General features: G+C 36.0%; 1 protein-coding gene across 50 annotated transcripts in view; it reads left to right on the top strand.

The window, feature by feature from the left end:
* Nucleotides 1-18,429, top strand: part of RIMS2 (regulating synaptic membrane exocytosis 2) — a 465,641-nt gene that overhangs the window by 188,250 nt on the left and 258,962 nt on the right. For all 50 annotated transcript variants that reach the window (XM_069854488.1, XM_069854498.1, XM_069854512.1 and 47 more), the window contains one exon: nt 9,276-10,201. In XM_069854488.1, the coding sequence (XP_069710589.1) occupies nt 9,276-10,201 (926 nt within the window). The remainder of the gene's footprint in view (nt 1-9,275; nt 10,202-18,429) is intronic.

The raw sequence follows: 18,429 nt of genomic DNA on the forward strand, positions 1-18,429 counted from the left end.
AAAGAAAATGCTCCATTTCATCAGAATTAAAGATTTCCTTTGAAATATCAGGATACTTTCAACTGCTGGGAACAGCAGCTGCTCTATGATTCTCTTTAAAAAGATTAGACTCAGAATTAGATGCAATGATGTATCGATGAGATGTATTATGATATATTCTCTGTGGTGGTTGAGGGAAAAAACTTTGATGTCAGAATGCCTTTTCTAAGAGTATGAACTCAATGTTATTGAGGTTGAGAAAAACTAGGTTGCTACTGTGTCAGTATTTTTCACGTCATGCAACTTAATCATGGCTTGAATTTATTGCAGTTACATTTGGCTAGGGTATGGTGCTTTACATTAAACATCATTTATTTGTATGCTAGTTTGCAAAATTGTGGAAAAATGTTTATTTTATTTAATGCAAATGATGATGTCTACATATTTGCTTTCTGTCATTTTTACATTCTAACTATATTTTGAAAGTGAGTTCTGATGTCTGTTGCTAGAAATAATTAGTCCATTGATTTTCACTGTAATTTTTTAAATTATATGTAAAAAAAAAAGTACTTTTGGTTCAATAGTATGTTCAGCACATCAGACCGAAGTAAATGCTACAGTTTTTTAGCCTGCTGGTTGAAAATTATGTGAAAAATTGCCTTGTTGCAAACTAAAAATAATAGATATTATATAATTTTATGTAAGACCTAGAGCATAAAGAAGTTGCTGGGCCTAGTAACACAAAATATGAAAAAATGGAACTGCACAGTTTTAAAAATAGTTGAAATTAAATGCCTTGACCAGCATGTACATTTGTAGGCAATAGTACTGTAGCAAGGCACTAATCAGCTAAGTACCATAATCCTCCTTATAGGGTAAATTCTTACTTGACCTCCAGCTATATACAGCACATGGTAACAGCATTAGACTATAACACTTCTCCCATTGGGTCAGCTCTCTGATATTGCTGTTGTTTCATATACTAGATTTTTTTTTTTTCTAGATGCCTTATATTTTATACTTGCGTTTCGGGGGAAGGAAAGGATTATAAAATATAACTTAACTAAGTTGAGTCTCAAAATTAAGAGACAGTTCGTATGATTTCATTGAGCCTAGAGGATTAAATGAAAGACCTAGCCAGAAGAGAAATTGATGTATTCTCATGAACCTGAGGCTTCCTACTTCCCAGATGTGCAGTGGCTGATCAAAAGGTAAAGCAGGGAAGAAAGATGCTGAATGTGTTTTGTGAAAACAATATGTAATGCTCAGCATTTTTTGTTCTTTTTGGGGATGATTAGGAAGGTATTTTCACTTTTAGCCAAAAAAGCTTAATGAGAGTACTGAAAATCATTTTATTGTGCTTCAGATATATGAGAACAGTGTCTTTAACAAAGTCATGTACTTTTCTTCAAATTACTATCTTAAATTGTATTATGTTTTCTGTGACAAAAATATTTCTTGAAAAGTTGGATTTCTTTTCATAAAAATAGTACATACAGAATTTTGAAATTTTCTTATATTTTATGTTATTTTAAGTCCTTTCTTAGTAGCAGCTTAGTATTGAATTAACTCATTTGTATATTTTAATGTTTCTGTCACCTAGTGTTCTTTCAACACCTTGAGTTTTAAACTCATTTGAATCCTGCTGTATGGCAGCTGTTAATTGATTCCATGCTTCTGCAAATGATTTGTATGGTATCAGTGCTGAGACAGATAACTAGAATGCATATTCTGACTAATTATTCTTGAAAAAAATTTAATATATTTAGCATTGTTTTTATTATTAGCTTTTTAAACAGAAGATTTTGCTGGAAAAAGTAAGTGAGATATTTCTTGTTAATATATTAAGTGGGAATAATTAGTAAAATATTCATTTTGTAAATGTTCAAGTGTGAAAATAAAGAAAAATCTCAGGATGCTTAACCTGTTTGTAAAAGGTAAGCATTCATCAATGTAGCTTAATAAACAATAAGATTATAGTTACTTTGTTTTTCTTTTTGCACTTCTGTGAGATCAAATTATATAAGGGCTACTGAAATCTCAGACGAAATAAAGGATAAAGCCATTTGTTCTAGCAGTCCCATTTTCTTATCTGCAATATTCTTCAGTGACGTAATAAAAATCTGTGAAACATTTATTGCCTAAATATTTGTAGAACAGTAAGGTATACTTAAAATCACTGGTTTTGTTCAACAGTTTCTTTTTTTTTCCCATGTTTTAACTGTTTTCTGCACACAAATTTAATTTATCCCTTGAGAGCTGCAGTGCTGAATTTTCACTGAATTACTTGTATAGAAAAAATGTGATTCTGAAGTAATTGTATTGTTTTATAAGTCTGAACAATCATGTCAAGTTCAAAGAAGAGTTATCAGTGGTGAATTTAATTATGTTAATGTTTTGTTGGTACAATCTTCCTTTCATTCCATTGATACTAGCCTGCAGCCAGTGAATTTTTATTTTCTGATAAAATCTAATAGAGATCAACATCTGCAGTATCACTGCCATGCTTCAGTAGATTTTATAATCCTCATTGTAAACTTAATTCATTATTGTTTTGAGATATTTAGCTGGAAGGTATTTTAATGGTTCAAAATATTGTTGCTATAAAATAAAATTTGTAAGGTGTGGCTGAAATGAGAAATGATATAAAGTCTCAGATTAACTTTAGTTAGTGAATTGCTTAGAAGTCTGAGTGTTAGATGTACTTCACGGCAGCCTGTTTATGTTGGTCAAGAAATATGGTAAATACCTTTTCTTTTTATCAGAGTAAGTTGTTTAAATGAATTAGCTGGAAAATCATGCATTGATTGCTTGTGTTCTTTCCTTTTTTCGGGAGGCGGCAGGAGGGGGTTAGGAATGAGAAACCAAGGAGAGGGGGAACCGACAGATCAGAAGATTAACCTTGTATAAAACCAGGCAGCATAGAAGAAATGCGAAAGAAGTCTTGATAGAAACTGAAACTGCACAGAAGTCAGAAACAGCTATTTTTTTTCAGTAAGCTGGAGCCATAGCTGCTTTGGAGAATGTGCAAAATGATTTCTCATGCACAGCGTGACTCAGCAAAAGCAAAAGTTATAAGCAGAGAACAAGAAAAGGAATTAAATCAATACCAGCTAATCTCTTAAAAACACTTCCAAAAATAGGTAAACATTTTGCAGATTCTTCAGTATGGCAAAGGAAGTCTGTGGAAATGCTTTCATAAGATTATCTAACAGTGAGAGTAGTTCCCTTCCTGAGAATGGCAGCCAGATTTAAGTTTTGCACAGCAAGTTTTCTGGGTTCATTGCACTCACAGGAGTTTTGATTGGATGGTTTGGAGTGTGTTCATCTCACCTTCTTGCAGCCTAGGAACTTTTTTTTAAGGTGTCATGATGGTATTTTATCTACTCCCTGTCTCTATTATTTTAAAACAAGTGCCTGACTGTCTGCTGAATACAACACATAGAAGTAGAACAGTTTAAAGTAGTTGAACTTTTCTTATATGATCACTTAGAAACCAACAAGTCATTTCCTAACAGGTGGCATATAGTAAGGGAGGGACAAAGCTGTGCTCTTAGTGTATTTGATGAAGTGTCTTGCATATCTTTTGTGACAGTTCCAGTGCAAAGAGTTCCAGAGAAATATGACTTTTTGCTGACTCTGAATTATTCTTTTATTTGTGTTCTGAAAGGATCACAATTTGAAAACAGTTAAGCAATATTACAATATGGGCAGGAGAAATATTTTCAGTTTTAATTTTCCAGTCAATTTTGTTCCTTGCTAATTTATAGGAAATAGAGAGCAAAGTATTAATGTTTTGTCTAGCAAATTATGATTAGGTCTTAGAAATAAGTGACGAATATTGGATTTTCAAGTAGCTAGGAGACCTACTGAGCCCTTACTGTTTCTTAATTGGCTCAAAACTTCTTATTTATAGAAATTTCCAAGTAAATGTAGATGAATTCAGAGACACATATGTTTGAATATGTCTTTAGAATTATATTTTCTTGAAAGTTTTCTCCAGTTCAGATATGTCTTCTGTTGGTCTGAGAACAAGATTAGTAGCCAGGAAGATCTGAAATCTAGTTCTGACACTGATATAAATTAGATGTTACAGTATTTTCTAATATCCATGTCTTCTGAAATGTGATGGGAACTTACCTTCTGAAATTCATTCTTCCTCAGTACACTTGAGTTAATTTTTAAAAAATCTAAATCAAAGCAGGAGTGGTTTCTCTTCAAGCAAGAATACAAATGAATGTCAAAACCTTTCAAGCTATTTAGTTACATTACTGAAATTGGATCCATCAAAGCAGAATAGATCTTATATTCTTCTATGCTATATTTTAAGTATTTAATTCTTATCATAGTGTGTAGGAGTTGAATAATTTGACTTTGAGCAACAGGTCAGGTCACAGTCAAGCTATTTACTTTTTCATAGTACTAGTGATATCTGTAGTGCACTGCAGATAAGGTTTCTGTCAATACTAATAAATGTGTGTTAAAAGACCAAATGTCTTGTATTGATGAATTACAAGAAAAAGAATACATGGTGATGATTGGTGGAAAATAAGTTTCTGTTTCTATATCTGAAAAAATAGTATTCATAGAATGTACCTAACAAAGAAATTTATGCAGGTTCTAGAATTTTCTGATGGTAACAGAGATTTTCTTTTATTATTGTTTCAAAGAAGCAATAATCACAAGGGCCTGGAGGATTTTTCAGCAGTGTGGTAACCTTTTCAGAAAGGGTAGTAATCCTTCAGATGAGATATATAGCGCTTAGTTGAGCTGTCAGTTGGAGGGTGTGTATCACGGTTGTTGACCCACATTTAAAGTTCTCTTAACTTTTAATGTTCCAAAAGAGCCCTGGAAAGGCAGGAGTAGTCATTTTCCATGGTGTATCTAACTGGAGATACATGTGGAAAGTAAAGTATCTTTGAGGTAGTTAATTCTGAGAAAAGGATTAAACAAAGGCTCATAAAGATGAGTGAGAATTTGTGACCTAAAAATAACAGCAGATTTTTTACTGTAGTGACTGCCTATAAGTTTTCACAAGGACTATTGCTCCTATCATGATGTAATAACACTTGTTAAAATGTGTAGCATATATTGTACAACTGTGTTTGTAGCAGCTGTTTCTAAAATGAAAAAAAAAGTGACTAATGGTAAATGTTGTGATGACCAGAAAAGAGAAGTACAGTCTTGAATATGAAGCAGTATGGTGGCTGCTGGGAAGAAAGAACCCCCTCCTGCCAGCAAGGTTTCTGGCTGATCAGATGTGCAGGTGCAGTTAATTTATTTCTGATGGATAGGATTACAGCTTCTGGCATTTGATACTGGTAGTGTAGTTAGATCCCTTCAGCAGGGCTGAATTAGAAAGGGAGTTTGATAGTCCAAATCAACTTAGGTTAGGAATTAAATTAGTTACTTTTATCTATCAGAATACTTCCTCAGATGAAAAATGTTGCTTTCTCAGGAAGGTCTTTATTCTGCGTGTGGCCTAGTAGTTGCCAGATAAAGCTTTTTCCTTCATGGAAGACTGGAATAGATTGAACACCCAGCTGATCTCTACATTACTGTAAGCCATACGTGGTGTTCTGATGTTTATATCTTAGCAACAAAATGGAGGAAAGACAATGACTGCTTATCGTAAATATAACAGACAAGGTTAGAAAATATTTGTGTAAGAGGTATGAAAATATAATGCTAAATTGGCACATCCTCCTCTCTTTAGCATAATTCATGCTAGAAAAAGGCAAGGATTTTTTAGTAAATCTTGTCAGTTCCTCAGAAGATGTGTTTTCCTGATAGAAGTAAATTTGCCTTAGTGAAAAGTCTACATTAAGTGCTTTTACTCATATAAAATTTTCATCTTTTTTATCCCCTTGGCCTCTCCCCTCATGGAGTTGTAGAGCAGCAATGTTTCCAGAGGACTATTGTCCTCTATTCTTTGCTTCCATATGAGGACACTATGACATGAAGTCTTATGTATATATATACACACACACGAGGTATGACACAACTGCCCTGAGATTGTACCTGTAACTCTTTTTATTTAAAAAAACCCCCTAAGAACATCAACTACAATAACATTCAAAGTAATTTTTTCTGAGTTGACACTAAGCGGCATACAATGCTGCCAATGTTCAAAGCAATTCCACGGATCATTTTCTGAAAGGCTGTTGAAGATCTCCATTGTTTTTGCTTTCACATTTTCTACCGACAAAAAATGGGTTCCTTTGAGAACTGACTTGATCTTTGGGAAGACATAAAAATCCCAGGGAACCAAGTCTAGTGAACAGAGTGGGTGCTAAAGCACGGAGATGTTGTTACCTAACGACTGCTCCATAGCCAGAGTGTTGTGGGCTGGCACACACCAATTTTCTGACCAAGGGTAAGAAAATATCTACAATTGAACTTGTGTCCTCTCATACTGAGTCAGGTGTTTGAGTTGAGTCTTGTCCCACTCTAACAGGTTAGAATATGTTCTGCAACCAGCTCTTTCTCTCCCCTCCTACTCTTGGTTCCCAAGCTACAGAGTTAGTCTCGGGTTGTTTTTTTTTTATGTCAGAACTTGTGTATAATCCCCCACACATAGCTAAAACAATTCTCACTATTCTGTTGTTTATAATACTATGGATACATGTATGAAGATGTTTAAACCTGAAGAATGTGTACGCTCAGTCTGCTCCAAGGCATGTGTGTGATTTGCCAAACCAGATTCTGTATGGTTTTGTGTGTTTCACAGTTCATGATGGAATTGATCTTACAAACCATGCTCACTAGAATGTTTTGATGTCTCAGAGGACCAAATCTATGGAAAGATCTGTGACTGTGAATACAACTTAATATATATGTAATTTAGGCTGAATATATGCAGTATGAGTTTTAACAGTAGAATATGTACAGTCCATGTGCACACATATTTATTTGGGATCCATGTAGAGTAATGCCATATCTATTGAGTGCCATTTATTCCAATTGGATTTGCATAGTGATAAAGATTTTGTCTATATAGATAACAATCAAGGAGAAGAAATTAGGCATGTTATTATTATAGGCATGGCAGAAATTTTCAGCAACATAGATAATTTGCTTTTGGAACAACTTATTTTGAGATGTGACATATTTTTCATCAACTGATGTTCTTAGGTGAAAAATATATATCTTCCTTAATGTAAATTTCCACATCTCATGTCTGCTGTTTTAATGAAAACATCTGTGCCTTTGCAGTCTCTCTGGGTTTTGGTAGTTTTGTTGTCCTAATTGTCTGTTCTTGCTGTCCATTCTGGTTTTAGACTTCTAAAATTCTGTTTGTGTCACATTAGAACAATTCAACTTGAATCTCTGGTAGCAGATTCCATAGTGATTTTGTTAAAAAATAAAAGTGGTTATGGTTTGCGCTGGTACTAACATGACACTTTAATAAGACAGATAGGACAGCTTAGCTTTACCATAAGCAAACAGCATCCAAATGATGCTTATATTACTTGTCATGCTTCATAGGAAGAGTTGCATTTTTGCAAAATTGAATTAATTTTCTCTTTTGCTGATGCTGTTGTAAGACTAAAGTACTTTAATATTTGCGAGACAAGACTGCGTTCAAATCTTTCAAGCCCAATTTAATGATCCTGTATGGTACCTAGGACAGGATGATGACTTGCCAATCACCACTCTGTGCACACTCTGCATAGACAGATGTGGTTTTCCCTTATTGAGCAGAGACTGCCATTTACTTTCTGGCTGTGGGAAGAACGTTTTCTCTCCTACTAGCTAAGCAGAGCTCTTTCTATTTACCTGGGCACCAAAGAGAGCCTGTTTATCCTTCATCCCTTCACTAAGTTTCAGCCTTTCCTTTCCTTATCCCTTCTAGGACCACTGTGGCAACAACAGAGCTGCATCTTTGCTCTCCTTTTTCCCATCCTTCCCAACACCAGGCAGGATTTCCTGGTTGCTGCCTGCAAGACTCCCTTCCAGATTAGTGGCCATTTGTGAGGGTAGAAAATGCTTTCAAAGGGATCTTAATTATAAAGATAGAACTCAATAACAGAGAAAAGGGTTGATAACATAAAAATAGATTCGCATACATATTTTCATTACTTAAAGCTTTAGCTGATCTGTCTTATCCCAGAGAAGGCCCAACTCTCAGTCTTTTTTATCCACATAAAGGATCTTTGCTCCAGTTTCCTGCAGGTAACTCCTTCAGATCCATCTAGGTTGAAAAACTAAGTACGAATCTGGACATGTCTGGAAGCAACATTTCAAATTCTTGTTACCTTGTTAGGACTGATAAAGGAAGTGTCTGAAGCGCCAGTCTTTCTTCCCCCATATGAATTGCTACTCCCTGTTTCATTGACCACTTCTAATCAAGTAGCAAACAATGTTGTATCAAACAAACAGAACATATATTATTCATGATTTATTTCAGACACATCATCTATTGAAATATTGCATATAATAAAATGACATGCTTTGCTCAATTACTGTTAAGTGTCAGAAAAGAATATTTTGGTAATTCTTTTTTTTCACCTTCCTCTGAAGCATCAGAAGTTGTCTATGGCTAGATATTGTCTATAAGAAACAGTCAATGCTTAATGTCGTACAAGAAATCTATTCTGGCTAGTGTGTCTTGCTCAAATGCTTGGACTAATGCTATTGCAGAAGTAGGGATGGTAATGATTTTTTTTCCCCAAGTCAGACAGGCTTCCCCTTCTTATGCAGCACAAAAAATGTTTTGTCTTCTGTGCTCAGGTCTTGAGTTAATCTGATTTATACAAGTGCTGCTGCTGGATATTTGTCTGTCCAGTTTTCTGCTCTTAGCATGCATTATAGTTTTGTGGGAACTGAAATGCATGTTTTTAAGCAATAATGGCAGCTAAAAGATCAAACTGACTGATCCTTCTAGCCTTAATTTCTATGGTGATTATAAAACCTTATGAAATAGAAGTGTATGGTCAAGTTACATTGCTGTAAAATGCTTACAAAGGATTATAAGATTTTGGTACTTGTAAAGCAGTTATGACTACAAAGTAGCATAAATGTTTGTGTTCTATATTTTATAATGTTCTATTAGCACTTTTCCTTTAAAGGTGTTTTTGATTTAAAGTGTGCACCATAAGCAGATTTGTAGCCTGACATACTTTCTCTAATTTAGGACAGAAAATATGCAAGAATGTTCACAATGAAATACAATGAATGGATTTTTTTTACCCATCAGCTGATCATTCTCTCGTTTAATTAGTGTTAACTGTATATTATTGCTACAAGAAATACTGACAGAATTCTATTTCTTCTTTCTTGTCATGATTATGTAGGAAAAGAAGCCCATCAATATCAAGAGAGCAGAACAGAAGATACGACCAAAGGGACGAGAGAGACGAATATTCACAGTATGCTACATCAGACAGTGCGATGCCCAGGTCACCATCAGATTATTCAGATAGGCGGTCGCAGCGTGGGCCTCAGTTATATGAAGAACCTGAACTGGGTGATTATAGGGATTCCAACAGAAGGAGTCGCAGGCGTTCTAAGGAGTATCCGGTAGAAGAGGAGGATGCACAGAGCAGGGAAGAATATGAAAGGCAGCGTAGGGAAGAGGAATACCAGGCACGATACCGAAGTGATCCTAATTTGGCTCGTTATCCAGTCAAGCCACAACCATATGAGGAACAAATGCGTATCCATGCTGAAGTGTCCCGAGCACGTCATGAACGGAGACATAGTGATGTCTCACTGGCAAATACTGAGTTGGAAGATTCTCGGATGTCTATGCTGAGGATGGAACGACCATCAAGACAAAGATCAGTGTCTGAGCGTAGGGCTGCCATGGAAAATCAACGTTCATACTCTATGGAAAGAACTCAAGATGCTCAGGGACCAAGTCCCGGTCGTCAGAGGACCACAAATCATAGCCCTCCTACACCTAGGAGGAGTCCAATTCCTTTGGAAAGACCAGACATGAGGCGCTCTGATTCATTAAGGAAACAACACCATTTGGATCCCAATTCTGCTGTACGGAAAACAAAACGTGAAAAGATGGAGACCATGCTACGGAATGATTCACTCAGCTCAGATCAGTCTGAATCTGTCAGACCTCCACCACCAAAGCCCCATAAAACAAAAAAGGGAGGTAAAATGCGCCAGGTTTCATTAAGTAGCTCAGAAGAAGAATTGGCATCTACTCCAGAGTATACAAGTTGTGATGATGTAGAGATTGAAAGTGAAAGTGTTAGTGAAAAAGGTAAGATTTCTAATTTTTTGAGTATTTCAATATATAGATGTGGTTTAGTTTCCATTTCATTGTATGTTTATTTTATTACTTAGAATTGATGACCACATATCTACAGCCCTTCACAGGCAACTCAACCCTGTTGTGATGGGAGGTTTTTTCCTTCTGATTTTGTATTTTATTTTCCTAAATCTAAATCACAATGAGTGCATATTTGATCTGGATTCAGTGTGGGTGCATGACCGCATTTCTGTTGAATTAACTAGAGCACATGGTACAGAGCTTATGCCAGTTTCGCACTGGCTACTGCAGGTTAAAGAGAATCTGATCTGCAAAAAAATTGTGTGTATAACTTAACTCATTCAAGTTCTTAAACAAATTTAAAATGACTGACGCAGTTTATACCAATGGGGGTTTCTTTTTGCTGTGGGGCTATCAAGTTTTTCAGTTTTAGTGCTTTTTAGGTTTCATGATTTTGGCCATGCTGTTGTCAGAAAGAAAAGCTAAGATTAACTGAAATTATTCCTAAACTATCCAAAGGTAATGTATGACTTAAATACGAAAGCATTGGGCACCACCAGTTTAAATTGAAACAAATCAATAATATTAGTTTGCTTACTTTCACGCACGTTGTTATTCTAAAGAATAAGAGTTATAATGTGTTGTAATGTGTTATAACAAGAGTTATAATATGTCAGTTATTGTTCTTAAGCGAGTGCACCTTTACTAATTCTTATTAATATCCTTTTGCTGTTGTGGAGTTGGATTAGAAAATTTGCTACTATTTGTTATTAGTATTGCTGTCAAGTTGATTCTGAAGCAGGTTAATTAGAGTTAGTTATAACTGAATTTTCATATGTCAATAGCAGCAACTGTGGTCTGATAAATGAGGAGTTAGATAGTGTAAAATGGAAGGAAATTTGAAGTGCATTCTACATGCACTTACATGAAACAACTATGTTGAAACCTTGACCTCCTTATTCTTCCTGATGAGCAGAAGAACTTCTATTAATCATATTCAGGATGTTCATAGTTCTGTTCTTAGTAGCAGCTTTGAGGAAAATAGGCCAAATAAGTAGTAAAAAAAGTGTTTATTTAGTGAAATTTGGCATAGGAACCATAATATATAGAATAATATTGAAGCAGTATATTTTTGTACACATAACAGACAAACTGTATACATTTAAAACATAGTATACAAACAATGTTAGATTTTCTGTCATTATAATAACCTGACAAATGATGGTTTTCACTTAAATAATCTTATATTTTAACTGTCAAAGAAAACTTTATTAATGATGACAGTAGTTAATAACAATGTCATACCTGTGCTGATCTCAGGTAGTTAGTGACGCTAAATTGAGCATCTATTTTGTAAGTGAACAAAAAAATTGTAAAATTTTACAGGGAGAAAATACTCCGTTTTATGTTTTGTTAATCTTGACTGAATTCCTGTAAGCAATTTCGTGATATATAGAGTGTGGCTGTGTCAGCACGGCCCAGTGGTGGCCTGTGGCTGGAGCCAGTGTGGAGAATAGCCTTGATCTTTCACAGAGGAAGAGAGCAACTGCTAGAACTGGGAAAAAGCTCTGACCGCATCTGACTGTGCCTGCTTCCCACCCGAGCTGGAGGGTCCTGTTTCTGCCCTTGCTGATGGGCTAGGAGGCAGTGACCATGCATGGAAAAGGCAGCCATCCCAGCACTAACACCTGTATCCAGAGCCAGCTGGTGCCAGCCTCAGCAGCCCTACTCGCAGTATTGGGCAATATCTTCAGCCCCACATATGATTCTCTCCCCCTGCAGTGGAAGCTCCAGAGAAAACACTTCTTTGGGTGGGTTGAGGAAGCTTTAGCTTCTGCTAGGCATGGAGAATAGAAAAGATCTGCTAGGATGAAGAGAAAGAAGGAGGTCTTGCCACCTGCCCAGCCTTCACAGCTGCAATAGGAAGACTCACAGAATCCTACTTCATTCTTTTTATTTTCATTAATCTCTCTTACCATGTAAAACAGCTTGTACTCTAAGTCCCTATAAAAAAGTGATTAATGAATACCACCAAAAGGAATCCAGCATGTAAAACCCCATCACTCTCCCTTGTATTGCAATACATTATCTCCTTAACTGATGAAATACAATTAATTATTTTAAATACCTCCTACAAAAATGGGTTTCTCCTCCCCCTAGATAACCCATTCACTGTCCTTCAAAAAATTCCTAGACCTGAAGATTTCTCAGCTGTCCTTTTAAGACACATACAAAGTCTGTTTGGCCAAAGACATAATGCTTCATAAAGGACTTTCAGCCTTGGAGTGATGAAGGGTGGCAATATCAGAGTAAGAATTTGGAGGCAGTAGTAATGACTGCTGAGAGGAGAATGATTGGTCCTCCATCTCTTTCTCTATGGAGTATCCAATCTTTTCACGGATTCTGCAAATAAATATTAAGAACTGCTCAGCTGTGAAGAGCAGCTTGGGCCTGAGCTGCAGGAGCAGCTGTTCACTGAATTACATCTGAGATTTTGCAAGGTTCCAACACTGGTTTAGAGAAACTACTCTGAAAATTGTGAATTGTCTGAAAACTGTGAATTATTCGAAAATATAGGAAGAATTATAGTCGTGTGAAAGTTTACCTTTTTAGGCCTATCTCCACTATGAAAAAATTGTTACATATATATGATTAAAACATACATATATGCAAAAAATGAAGATAACTATTTCATTGTACAAGTCCAACAGAGACATGGACCAGCTGCTGGATTAAGAGCTCTATGAAGGGCATCCATTATTACTGAATGCTTGTGACACTAGGTATTTGGGTCTTATCTTGTTTCAGTAGTTGATTGCTTGAAGGTTATTTTTTTCCTTTATTTTTAAAAAATTGGGAGGTTTAAACTGTAAATTTGAAAATGTGATTTTTAAATTTTATTTTTTTAAATTTAAAAAATGTAAATTTAAAAGAAAATTATAATCTGATTGTTTTCAGGGAGACAACAAGGCAAAATCGTTTTTCTATAGGTTTCTGGTAACAGCCAGAGAAACCTTTGCCTTGGGATGCTCCTGCCTCCTCTCTGTTGGGGGGGATAAAGAACCTTTGAACAGAGAAATCTGATGAACGCCCAGGCAACATCCAGGCCCCCAGCAGACAGAGCCATGTACACAGGCATGGTGAGGAAGCATTGTAGATGGACATGCAAGTGCAGAAGAGAAGGGAGCTAGATTCTTAAGATACTGTATAGATTTTGTAATGCACCTATATTTGTACCAGGAAATTTGGGTCATAAACTACGCTGAGGACTGGCGTATTGGAATGGGATTCAGGAGGCTTCAGGAGGCTGGGCAGAAAAGGGGAAGAAGTTTAGGAACTGCAAAACAAAATGTCATTGGATGACTGGAAACCAGTAGTCTGAGATGGAAACTGAGGCTAAAGAAGAAGGGAGAGCAATGCTAGTAGATCAAGTAGACTAAACCTGTCACCTGTCGTTTGGGAAGAAGGGATAAAGTAAAGAAAACAGATCCAATAATGATAACTGGGAAGGTGAGAACTGTAGCTTCCTGAGCAGTAGGTTAGAGGATGCTGAGATTATCTGAGATGCAGAAGCAGCATTTTGTGAGAGACACTAATTGGCTGCGAAAAGGGTGTTCAGAGAGAAGGACAGGAAGGCTGAGCTGGGCTTGGGAGCTTTGGCAGAGAGGGCTTGGGACTCCCTGAACAAGGGGTGAGGGCCTGGCCATCAACCTGTGGTGCTGAAAAGGGAGTTAGGTGAGGTGAGTAGTGCAGGACTACGGTGAGGATCCAATGGTGTGACAGTTAAGTTGATTTTTTAAAAGGTTAGGAAACTGCACGACAACGTTAGCAAATGGGCACAACTGAGATTACAAAACTGTTTACTTGAAACTTAGGTCATGTCAGAATTAGATGTATTTTGCAGACTGAGTATTGTGCAGGTCTTCTTATACATTAAGCCATTCCTTAGTGACATAACTGCATGCTAATTTACCAGATGGCCTCTGCCTTTCTCAGTGCATAGGATGTACAATTCTCACTTACGGTGCTATTCAGAATTTTCCGAACCTTCCAAGATATCTAAGAGACCTTTCTTTATTCTGCTGTGAATGTGAAGCTTCTGAAGCTGCAAGGCTGTTCTCTCCATTTTCAACACTTGTTGGTTGTCCTGGAGATCAAGGTACAACAGACAGTACAAGGCTGTGTCTCTAAAGCAGGATTCTCTGTCTGTTAGGAAATACATTCTGCAGAAGGAAAAAACCAAAGAATGTGACCGTATGTTTTGGACAAAAATACTAGGTATATATCTATTTTCCCTAATACTGAAAAAAAACTTGCTTAAAATGTTAAAGAAAAAACCTTCTTGAAATGCCAGTGCTTTTGTGAAATCATAAATTGTAAATAGCAATAAAATTGATCCTCGATCAGTAAATATAAAGATCATGAGGATTAATTTTTGAATGTTCTATACTTTTAAATTCACCAGCTCTTTCTCAAAACTAGCTCAATTTACTTGCTTCAGTTTCAAGGCTCTGAGAAACATTGTCTATAATGTAAAAATTGTGATGGTGTTGATTGCAGTAAAGTGAATATTGAACTGTGTCCCCTACAAAGCTCCAAATGAAGTCATCTATTTTGTGGTGTGTAGGCTAGACCAAGATGTCTCCATTGCTTGTCCAATTTAAGTCTCTTCTATTGTGGGAGAACAGTAAAGAATTTTTTATCTGCAGTTTCATTTAGATGTTTGTGAGTGCAGTTGTAAGGAATCAACCTTAGGCCAGATTTGACAGGGACCCCATAAGTTGTCAGCCAGCATGAAGCAGCTGTGAGGCAGAGTGCTAAAGGCTTGTGTTGCGTGTCCACAGGCTTTCCAGCTTGGGCTAGAAAATCAAACAGTACCACTGCCCATATATTCCTTGTGGCAGTATTGTCACACCTGAAGTGCGTTGAAGTACCAGTCTGAAGAGACGTGCCACAGCCATGCTTAGGAAATCCAGTGGTCCCTGTGGCTATCGTGCCCCTACTCAGAACATAGTCAATGAAGAGGTGACCTTTGCTGGAGCTAAGTTTCCTTCTGTTTCTTCCTCAAACATTTGGGAGTCCTGGAAGTCCAACAATTCTTTACAAATCTCTCAAACTCCAGGGTTCCCACAATTGTCAATCTTACAGGGAAAAATGATAATTCATTCAAGGAAATCTAGGTGTATATAGCTCTAAATAGAAAGTAGGACATAGTAGATTTTCCAGTGGTGGTAAAGAGTTCAGGCATGTGTGCATATCATGCTCCCAGCCACCTTCCAGAGCAGCCTGCGACAGATGTCTGTCTGCACAGACAGTGGCTGATATCTGATGTGGGTAGAATCTGTGGCAGAAAAGACAAACATGTCTTTTGTTAGAGGTGCAGTTCTTAAGTTTATTGTTTGCTTTTACTGTTCTTTTAAAACGCAATAACTGGATGGATGGCCATTTTTATTATCATGGAAACTTTTATGCATAACGTGTATGGAGACTCAAGTGATCTTATACAATTTAACGCCCCTGTGTTGTTGATCAAATGCTGCAGAGTGCAGGCTGTGAGCAGGAAGGTGTGAATGCAGGATAAGGGGTTAACATGCGGTTCTTTGTCACTATGTACATTGAAAACATGGATGTACAATCTTGCCTTGGCTGTGTTATGGTAATTACAAACATATAAATAACTGCACTTTTTCATTACAGTAGTTGAAAAGGTCCTCATGTCTGGAATAGCTTGCAGGATCTACTTGTTCATTGCAATATTGAAACCAATCTGGGAGACATACACATTAGTTTTTGATAGAGAATAAAGTCTGTTTGGAAACAATATCCTCTTGTCACAAGTTAGAAATGTATGGTAGCTCACAGTGTAAGGAGCAGAAAGCACACCTTCTGGGTGCTACTGCAAGAACAGTGCATCTCTTACGTGAGCAGAGATGCCAAGCATGTGGGATACTATCACAGTACTCTCACATTTAAACTCTAAGAGATAAGGGACCTGATTTCAATCCTGCTTGTTCCAGTTTCATACATCTTCAACAACTTTGGCTTCAAAGATACATTGAGCTAAATTAGATCAGAATGAGGTCATTGTTTCTAAAATTTACTTCATTCGGGTTAGCAAGTTCCTGAAAGTCTAACTTCACTGGAACAAATTATACTAGAAGGCAGAATTTCAGGACTGAGCTGCAGCAGTTGTCTGCACACATTTTCAATATGGAGATATCTTACAATTCAAAGTATGAAATTTTGAATGGTCATAAACAGAATAACTGATTTTATAAAATGCTGAGGTGTTTGATGTGCTTTATTAGAAGTTAGATTTGAGGGAGTCACAACATTCCTTCTTGTTGTTATTTCAATTAATATTGCAGAGTAAGAGAACGTGTTTTGCATTTATAAAGAAATCCTGCTTTCCCATAGAGGCTTCTACATCTTATGTAAAGAAAATGTGGCTTCGCTGTATGAAGAATTTTGCTGGAAATGCAAAATTCTTTTTTTCTATTTCCTTTTTTGTAGCTTTCTTCTACGGACTGCCTCTGTTATAAGTGCAAGGATAAGAAATATTACACTTTTCTCCTCATTTGTGTCTGAGTAATAAAAAATTGCTTTTAAAGTACTTCTTAAAACAATGAATGAGAAGTATCTTACTACATAAGAATAATAGTATTTGCTATGATAGGGTTTTCCTACAAAAATATTTTTCATAGATGCATAGCTGTTAGCAGAACTAGAGTGTTCAAAGTTGCAGAGATTTCTAGTAGCAAAGAAAGTTTCTTTATATTTTTGCCAAACGTTCTTCTATTTAGACACTTGCACATTCATTAGAAGATAAAGGGAAGGGATGTGATCTTCTGCAGAATTTAGAAGAAATGTACTATATAATATTTTGAATTTGTGATCACTTAAATGTAGAATAAGCCAATAATATCCCTTACAGAAAGAGCCCTGCCTTTTCCCAATTCTTGGCTGCATATTCACCTTTTTATCACTCCTTTAGCTCTGCTGGCAGAAGCATTCAGGCAGGTACACACTGCATCAAGACAGGAAACTTTTTTTTTCCTAATTAGGAAAAAGATGGTAAATATTAACATTTCAAGCTTCTTGGTATAATGGTATTAAATCTCTTCTTAGATGTTATACTGCATGCTGAAAAGATAATATGTAACTGATTATGCCTTATCAAAATTTGAGGATAAAGAGAGACTTGCTGAAGTAAGGAAGAAGAAATATTTTCATATAATAATCAGAGAAGAAAGAATATTTTCTCATATATGAACATGAATAATTCATAGCACTTTGATTGCAACAAAATTCTAATACTCAATTTTATTGATTAAAATCTTAACTAAATTACAACCTGAACCTTCTCTATGCAAATCTATAGAGACCATTAAGAATGCAGTTCTTTAATCATGTTTCCTTTTATTCTGGGACTTTGCTGGAACTACAGCTGTAACAAAAGTGTTGTGCAGGCTTCAGGTTAATTCTCTCTTGGTATGATGGAAAAGCTATGAGTTATTATTAAAGTGTTTTAATGCATTAGTTGTAGTTATTTATGGTACCAGATGAAACTAAGTTGATTATTAATAGAGCAACACAATTTTGAATATTTTTTACTTGGGGGAAATTTTTATAATTGAAACTCATCTTCAGTTTATCTTTTTTTACCTTACTACATGATGTATTTTTCCCTGCAAATTTTCAAAAAATTCTACTCTGACAGCAAAGATTTTTTTTTCTTTTTCAGTTGAAACTATAAGCCATTGAATTATCTGGATGACCATTCTTAAAAGTATCATTAAAAAGTATTATAGCCTTCCTTAAGTACTTTGTGATCTTTTTCAAATTTAAGTAGAAAACAAAAGAAAGTTTTATTATAGTTTAAAAATAATTTTCTATTATCCTTTCATACTTTAGCAGCGGCAGTATTTGCTCGGTAAATATTGATTGATTCTTACTATAAAGAGCAATGAAAGAAATCCATTTTCCAAACATGCCTGGAAAGGGGTTGATCCTAAGAAATGCAAAGCTTCATATTGAGGTGGTTCATATCTTATCTGACCCTGCCCACTTATTTCTAATAAAAATTTCCATTTAACTATATTAGTAACTTGAGACTTGTGCTCCAAGTCTTGCATCAGAAATAAATGCTATTAGTTCATAAAGATTTGGCAGAGATGAGCCAAAATGAAGACCCACTGGATTCTGCGTAAAGCACTTCA

Source organism: Phaenicophaeus curvirostris, chromosome 3, assembly GCF_032191515.1.
Source record: "Phaenicophaeus curvirostris isolate KB17595 chromosome 3, BPBGC_Pcur_1.0, whole genome shotgun sequence".
NCBI classification, from domain to species: domain Eukaryota; kingdom Metazoa; phylum Chordata; class Aves; order Cuculiformes; family Cuculidae; genus Phaenicophaeus; species Phaenicophaeus curvirostris.